At 47.4% G+C, this 8,407-nt stretch overlaps 1 protein-coding gene across 1 annotated transcript in view; it reads left to right on the top strand.

Moving 5' to 3' along the window:
- The window catches only part of RTRAF (RNA transcription, translation and transport factor), a 115,041-nt gene extending 109,798 nt beyond the window's left edge, over positions 1-5,243 (top strand). The window contains exon 8 of the mRNA XM_086937329.1: positions 4,891-5,243. Within this exon, the coding sequence (XP_086793455.1) occupies positions 4,891-5,045 (155 nt within the window). The 3' untranslated portion in view covers positions 5,046-5,243. The remainder of the gene's footprint in view (positions 1-4,890) is intronic.
- Positions 5,244-8,407: the final 3,164 nt, after the last annotated feature.

The raw sequence follows: 8,407 nt of genomic DNA on the forward strand, positions 1-8,407 counted from the left end.
GTTTGCCAGAGCTGGCTCCGTGTTTTGCCCCCGACACAAATGGGTCTGTAATTGGCTCTATGCTTGCTGAATTCTTGGTAGTTTTGGAGTCTGGAAAAGCAAGCAAAGGAAGTTCATTCACTGCTGTTCTTCCTAGATGAAATAGAAAGAGCAGGAAATAGCACACATATGTTGAAACGTGTATTTGGCCATAACTGGGCTAACTTGAATAAACATTATACATGGGCTATTCTCCTATTCATCTGGCTAGCAGGATTCTGTCTGGACGAACCCCTGAATACATCTAAGGTACAGTACCCCATCTGACATTGCTGGAGCTTGGCCATGTTCTGACCTTTTTCATTGTGCAGTGTCTATTCTCGGAGGGCAATCTTGAACCAAGGATGTGGAACTATCCTTTGTTTCCTACCATTGTCCACTGAAGTTGTTTGCGATCCGTGAGGTCTGCAAATGAAGAACTGACCGACGAAAGTTGAGTTGTTGATTGCTCTGATCTCCCTTCTGTTTGCAAAAGAATTGTGGCTGGACTACAAACATTGCATTATAATCACAGTTATTAAGATAAACCTATCTAAACACAAAGTTAATCTTTGAACATTCATCTATAAGATATCTCCATAAAAAACATGCAAATAACTGCAGGCATGTGAGAAGCCGGGGATGCCTGGTTTCACCTTGGAGATACCCAATAGGGACCATCTCACAGGGATAGCCAGGACGGGTTCCCCAGCGGTCTACAGCGCCACGACGCCCCAGGGCAGCAGTGCGCTTTACAAGACACATACATACACACATAGAAGTAGGTATTTGTCACTTTTATTTTATGACACAGTAGAATATAATGATCTACGATCTTGAGATGGCTTCATAAGACCATCTGGATGCTCCCTGTCACTACCCAACGCACGGTAGTCCAGGCACTTATCACCTCTCGCCTCGATTACGGCAACGTTCTTTACCTTGGTGGTTGTCAAACGGTACTGAGAAAGTTACAGGTAGTGCAGAACTCTGCAGCACGCTTCTCTGCCAAGTTCCCAGACAGGCTTCCATCTCGCCTTATCTTCGTGACCTCCACTGGCTACGAATCGATCAAAGAATTACATTTAAAACTTTGTGTTACATCTTTAAAATCAAAAAGGGGTTGTACCATCGTATCTGCAAGAGCTCATCCATCCCTACATTCCTTCTCGTCCCCTGCGCTCTACAGCTCATGGGGACTTTGTTATTCCCAGATTCAAATTAACAAGAATGGGAAGTTGCTCCTTCCCTGGTCTCGGCCCCAAAATCTAGAATTCTCTTCCTGTGTCTTTGAAAAATGACTCGTCTTATCTGAGCTTTCGAAGAAGTCTTAAAACTTGAATTTTTAGCAGTAAATGTGCTTTTAACCACTCGCTTTCTAGCAACTTGTGTGCTAGGCGCCAGGATACCCTTTTTGGGTATCTGCACGCGTTACAAATTAAATTTAATAATAATGTAATAATAATGAGGTCAAAGGTAGCAAGCGAAATGGATGCTAGACTTGAAGGTATGATGGTGCACTGCTCTTGTGGTATACTACATGTAGGCTTAGGGCCATATTATGAGTTTGGCGGTGCGGAAGCCGGACCGCCTTGGTCCCACACTGTCAAACCTATGTAGGAACCGAACCGCCTGCAGATCGGGAGATTTCCCCTGGTCTGGGGGCGTTCCCAATGCGGTGCCTATGATACAGGCACTGCAATGGCAACGTCAAAGGCAGTACCAGCATGGCATGGACTGCTGCAGTACATGCCCTGCAGTTACTGTTGTGCATGCACACAGGAGGGCACATGTTGTGCCCCCCCCCCCCCCCCCCCGTGTGCATCCACATGTCGTGAGGCACCAGGGGGACCTGTAGGACCCCTTTGTTTCCTCACACTTTTCATTGCAGTTGCACCGCCATGCAAAGTGTGGCTGTGAGAAAACTTGTAATATCCTTGATGGGGCTGCAGCGGCCCCCTCAAGCATATTGCAGCCTCAAGACCATTGCACCACCTCTATAGATCTCTGGTGGTTGCAGTGGTCCCAGGGTGGCTTGACCGCCCTGGGCCTAAGAGGGCAGTCAGACCACAGTTCCTCACGGACCGCCGACTCTTAATAAGCCCCTTAGCTAAAATCGCAGTAGCTAGTAACGCACTATTCAAAACATTATAAAAGGCGATGACTGTATATGCTCTAAACAACGACGAGCTACTGTAAAGTTATTTAGACATGTTGCTAACCTACCCTGGTCTGGAAAAACAATCCAAAGTCTAAGCAACATTTCGGCCACAGCTTATTTATAGGGATGGTCCCCCCAGTTATTCTACCATTGTGCTACCATTTTAAACATCTGCATAAGCCACTGATGTAGATTTGCAAAGCTTGTTTTTTTAGGCAGGTTTGCTCATCCTGCATGAATTCTTAAACACCTTTTCCTTCAGATGCTTGTTGACATTTTTAGCCATGTGTGGTAGCGTTGCGTCCAAAGGAGTTGCTTAATCATGCCCTGAGGAAGACACCATCTACGTTTTCTTTACTTTTTTTATAAGTGGTTGCAACATAAACTATAACAATTTTGGACCTCCACAGCAGTTAAGATGCTTGCAGCACACTTTATTTATTTATTTATTTATTTATTGTGACTTATATAGCGCCCTATAACCCAGGGGTCTCTAAGCGCTTTGTTAGGATCAGCTAGACAATAAAAGATGCATCAGAATTACATTTAAAGGCCACCCCACGCTTGCTGGAAAAGCACAGTTTTTAGTTGTTTGCGGAAAGGCATTAGTTTCTTTTCATTGCGGAGTTTCAGCGGTAATTTATTCCACATAGCTGGCAAAGTATGTGAAAAAGCGCGTCCACCCACAGTAGTCAGTCTACAGCGTGGCTGAACCAGATAAATAGAGTCAGCAGATCTAAGCGCCCTCCCTGGTTTGTAAAGGGACAGACGAGATTTCAGATAGGTGGGTGCTCTGCCATGAAGCGCCTTGTGTACAATGCAGAGCCCCTTGAACATTAATCTCTGCCTCACTGGCAACCAATGGAGTTCCCGCAGGAGGGGGGATGCCTGGGTACTCCTTGGTTTCTTGAAGATGAGCCTAGCAGCATCATTCATTACCGTCTGCATTCTATTTAAGAGACCCTGTGGGAGTCCTATATACAATGAATTGCCATAATCCAGCCTGGCCAAAATCATTGCAGAAACCGCGCTCCTTAAGGTGGAAAAAGAAAGTAACGGGGAAACTTTCCTAAGTTGGCGAAGGAGGCCGACGCAACAGCCCACCACAGCTGAAACTTGCTTTTTCATGGACAACTTACTGTCCACCTGGATGCCCAGACTCTTGACCACCTCTGCCGGTTCTGGCGGCGTGCCCAACTCCCCAGGCCAGAAACGATCACACCAAGGGTTGCCAGCGATGGTAATCGGCAACACCTCGGTTTTGTCCGGATTGATTTTTAGGGAGTTGCCGGACATCCAGTTAGCTGTGCTTCTCAGAATGTTTTGCAGTCTGGTAAAGGCATTCTGGCTATCCTCCAGCTGGATAATAATCTGGGTGTCGTCTGCGTAGTTATATACCTGACAGTCCATTTGATTAAGCATCCGAATCAAAGGCTGCAGGTATATATTGAACAATAGGGGTGACAGAGCCGACCCTTGTGGGACCCCGCAAGTGATCGAGGTTGCGGTAGAAAGCATGTCACCCAATTGCACTTTCTGCGTCCTCCCTTGAAGAAAGGATGTGAACCATGCCAATGCTATGCCCTGAATGCCGATATCCCTCATCCGCGACAGTAGTTGTTCATGACACACGGTATCAAATGCCGCGGAGAGGTCCAACAGCACCAGGGCCCCCGGGATTTTCTTGTCTGCTCTGTTCCTAAGTTCATCCACGATTGACAACATCACCAGCTCCGTGCTGTGGTTCGTGCGGAACCCTGCTTGGTTCGGTTCTAGCAGCATGTTACTTTCCAGATGTTCAGAGAGGGTGATAAGGACATGCTGCTCCAGAACCTTCGCCAGGAATGGTAGCTGGGAAATTGGTCTGAAGTTCTTCAGACATTTTGCGTCTGCCCCTGGTTTTTTTAACAAGGGAATCAGACGAGCTTCCTTGAAGGCCGATGGCACTTGGCCCGTTTGTAGAGAAAGATTCAGGAGACTCAGCACGTCCTCCTCAATGCCCGGGAGTGCAAGTTTAAACACTTCAGGTGGGCATGGGTCCGACCTAGAACCGGACTTAACCCGTCCCGTGAGGGAGACTAAACTATCCTTAGTGATCAAGGGTAGATTAGAAAGCGGGATTGTAATTGGCAGTATGGCTGGGACATCCACCGGTGGACAGTCAATTTGCGAGGTTGCCGCAATTTCAGTGACCAAGTCAATGACTTTGTTGGTAAAGAAGTCCTGGAACTTCTGACAATCCTCCTGACTAAAGTCCGGGGACTGTTCCTTATTCTTCCTGAGCTCCGTAAGGACTCGGAAGACTTCTTTCTGAGGGTTCGTGGCTGAAGAAATCCTCTCTTCGTAGAACTCGGACTTCCTGGCTATAATCGCTTGCTTATAATCATTCTGAAACAATTATAACCTAATACATAAAACAGTAGAGAAAAACACTAACAATATGGGGCCTTGTGCGCTTCAAGTCTAAATCGGTTTGACTGTGCATATGACCAATAATTGTTGTTCATGAAAGTTTTTTGCTAAGCCACTAGATAACAGGATGATGCCCACCATGTATATTAGTATCATATGGCAGCCTATTGTTACAGGTAGATAACCTTTCCCTTTCTGGTTATGTGATCCTAGGCATGCACTGCATGATATGGAAATGTCTTATCTAAATAAATCTTAGTTGAATACTGATGCTGTGTTTTTATTTAATGTCAATCTAGATGCCGTTCTTAATGAAGCTGCTCAAATTCTTCGATTACTCCACATTGAAGAGCTTCGAGATCTCCAAACAAAAATTAATGAAGCTATTGTAGCTGTTCAAGCAGTAATTGCAGACCCCAAAACAGATTACAGACTAGGCAAAGTCGGAAGATGAAAAGTGAATTACTTTAGCCCATTCATCATTGTGTGTACTCAATGCAATTTAGGACCTGTGTACAACTCTGGCATATTGTTTAATCGATATTTGAATCCGTATTTGTGTTTGTGTTTTCAAATACCAACATCTTGTGTAGTGCGGATTAAAACGGCATTCTACCATCAAAATATTTCTCTAATAAAGTTGGTAAAATTATCCACAGTAGTAATGTTTGTCCACTTGAAGTGCTAAGCAACTAAGTTAAAGTGTTTGCAGTATGATGTGTTTCTGTGAGGCTTATGAATTCATAAACTGCTCTGCTGATAAGTGGTTAAAAAGAATGGACACATAAATGAGCCTCCTTAAAAATAACTGATTTCGTCCACATAAGTCTACGTAGAGCTGACTGAATCAGAATAGATTTTTGGTTTACCAGAAAATAAGTCTTCTCTAAGAACTCGTGCTAGTGCAGTGCTACAGTTTTCTAATATTTGTTTCTAGCAATGATTTGGTGGTAGTTCAGGATTCAATGTTCGTTTCTAATCCTCACAATAATTTCCTTTCATTGAGAAAAGCCATGAAGTGATGGATCTAAATTCTTGAATTTGTCACACCCACTGATAATTATCTGCTCTTGCAGCGGCGACGAGGCCTATTGGCCACAGTGAGAAAATAAAAAGATGGACTGAAATGTAATGTGGAGTCACTGAGATTATTTGAAACATTCTATCATTCAGTTTTTATTGTTACTCCCAGTGAGACACCCTAAGTGCAATGAGTATCTTCAAGCATGGGGCCCCGTAGCTGGCTGTACTGTAGGACTCCAGCTGTACCCCACAGATGAGTCCAAACAAGGCTGCTTGTGTTGCCTTGCAGATGGGCATGGCCTACCACTCTGGGCTGAGCTGTCACTCATGTGGTAGGCTGAGGCAGATGTTTCATATGGCTGGCCTATGTCTGTGGTTGCAAAAAAAGTACTGAAATGCTGCCCAGAATAATCCTTGCGGGGGGCTAAGATTATTTCAAGCATACTATCTAGCAACTTTTTTTCAGCTGTTTCTTTAAATAATGATCTTGGAACATGCTGCACACAGACGAGTGTTGTGTTTATTTTTTTTTTAAAATACTATCTCTGCGTATCTCTGCTCGCCTGTCTTCTGTCATGTCACTGAACTGGAGTGGCTTATTCATCACTTTGACAAATCACTGGAATCCACGTTTCTCTGCTTGCATGACCGATATGAGGTAATATGAATTTTCATGGTCAGTTGTGTCCCCTATCGTAGACCCCACCGGCTCCATGTACGTGCTTCAAGTACATGTATGTTCCCTCCACTTCCAGCTATGAAGACGTAAATACATTTGCGTCCAACGTTAACATGTCCTCTTTCAGATCCACCATCAATGGGTCAGATATTCCGTTCCTAAGTGTGCCTTGCCAACGTCTTTATATGGTGCACTTTCATGTTTTACTAGCTCTGGCGAGTTAGGCCCTGATTCCTGCCATCGAGCTCTTTCTGCCTTCTGTCTCTGAAAGCCGCAGTCTGCTGCTTCCTGACCCTTGACTTACTCCCTGCGCGGCGAGCGGTGCCTGGCTCGGCCTGCCTTGCCTGCCAAGACTGTATTCAGCCTTCAAGTTATCTGCTCCGCTCCTCGAAAATACATTCCTGTCTAGTAGTTTAGGAAAACATCCTTCCCAGCTGCAGAGCAAAGGGCCCGTCCTCACTGTCTCCATGCAAGTAATTCATAGCTCCCGTTACCATGGTAGGTCCATGGCCCCTCGCTTCTCATGTAGACACGTAGTCGCATATGCACGCTTTAGCAGTCAGTATAGAATAGCCTCTGCCCGAGAGACCTTTCCTTCTAGATAATACAGTTCCTCAAACACAAGATATTAGATATGATTTGGGATTAGGTTGTTCTGACACCCCAGACTTCTGTCTCCTCATGTAGGGCTAAATGTCAAGTCCCCTTCACCCTCCAGTTACACGTCAATTACACGTCATGCTGCTGCGCGCGCATCTCTGCCACATATTTCTGCTGACACTGCAGGATTCTTCTATGGATCCACCCACCTGTGATACGTTTCAAGTGACGTTGTATAGCACACACCCTCATGCACACCTTCTGTTACGTACATGTATTCTTATCTCGTTTCTCTCAGCTGTTACGCCTCCTGCATCTATCTCTACTGTAATGCATTGACTATATATATGATGTTCTGTTATTAAAGCATTGTACATGTCCATGTCCATTCCCTTCCTGAACCCTTGTGGTGATGGAACATGATACCTGGTTGGGGGCGTGGCTTGGACGCCGATCGGGATGGCGGCGTGAGCTCGCAGCTCCGCGCGGAATCCCGCTAATTCTCCTGTTTTCGGAACCCTAGGCGACCCGGAGACGACGCTCCTGTCCTCTGAAGTGTAAGGGGACAGCTGGGCACAATCGGAGAGTCGCTGGGGGACTGCTGGCCCCGAGAAGATCGTGTTGAGGAGGCGGCCGAGGTGTAGCTGAGGGTGCGAAGAAAATGGCGGCGAGGAGGTCGGGCGGCCCCGAACTTCAGCCCTGAGCCAAGTTGTCGCCGACTGGCAAGAGATCCTGCAATCGGCTGATTGAGGCACTAGGATCGGCGGTGCTGTGTCCCGGGACCAGGGGACGCTGACTTGATTCGCCCGGAGCTTGGGGACCCTCGTTGGCCACCGCCCTAAGACTCATCCTTCCCCCCTCAGGCTTCCAAGGGGGGCGGCGGAACGGAGCTCGTCTAACTGGTCATTGCTCCTGAGAGCGTCGGTGGGGACATTGCACGGCCCGGTGCCCGGAGACTGGCACGGAACTTCGGGCGCCAGCGCAAAACGGGCTCCTGGACCTGTGACGCAGCACCCTAGGATGGCGGCGATCGGAGGGCCGGTGGCCGAGAGACGAGCTGAGGGGGACTCGGCGACATCAACTCGGCTGGGCGAGAGTCCCTCCCCGGAGCTCGACCAAGAACAGCGGCTGAACCGGCGTTTGGATGCCATACCTGATGCGATCACCTCAACTAAGGAAGCGTTGTATCAAGACATTGCCCAAGTGGCCACGGGCCTGGGGCTGCTACGTGCGGATCATGCGAAGCTAGCGGACAGGGTCAAGGACCATGACCAACTGTTGCTGGACCTGAAGCCCTCGGTGGTGACCGCAGAGCATAGGATCACGGACATATTGGCCCGGCTTGACTCGCTGGAGCGGAGGGCGGAGGATGCCGAAGGCCGCAATAGACGGAACAACGTGCGGGTCGTAGGCCTGCCGGAACGGATTGAGGGGGAGGATGCGGTGGCCTATATGGAGAACTGGTTCCGCACTGTGGTAGCGCCGGAGGGGCTTACTCCTTTTTTCACTCTGGA

The sequence above is a fragment of the Lissotriton vulgaris genome, chromosome 9 (genome assembly GCF_964263255.1).
Source record: "Lissotriton vulgaris chromosome 9, aLisVul1.2, whole genome shotgun sequence".
Classification (NCBI taxonomy): Eukaryota; Metazoa; Chordata; class Amphibia; order Caudata; family Salamandridae; genus Lissotriton; species Lissotriton vulgaris.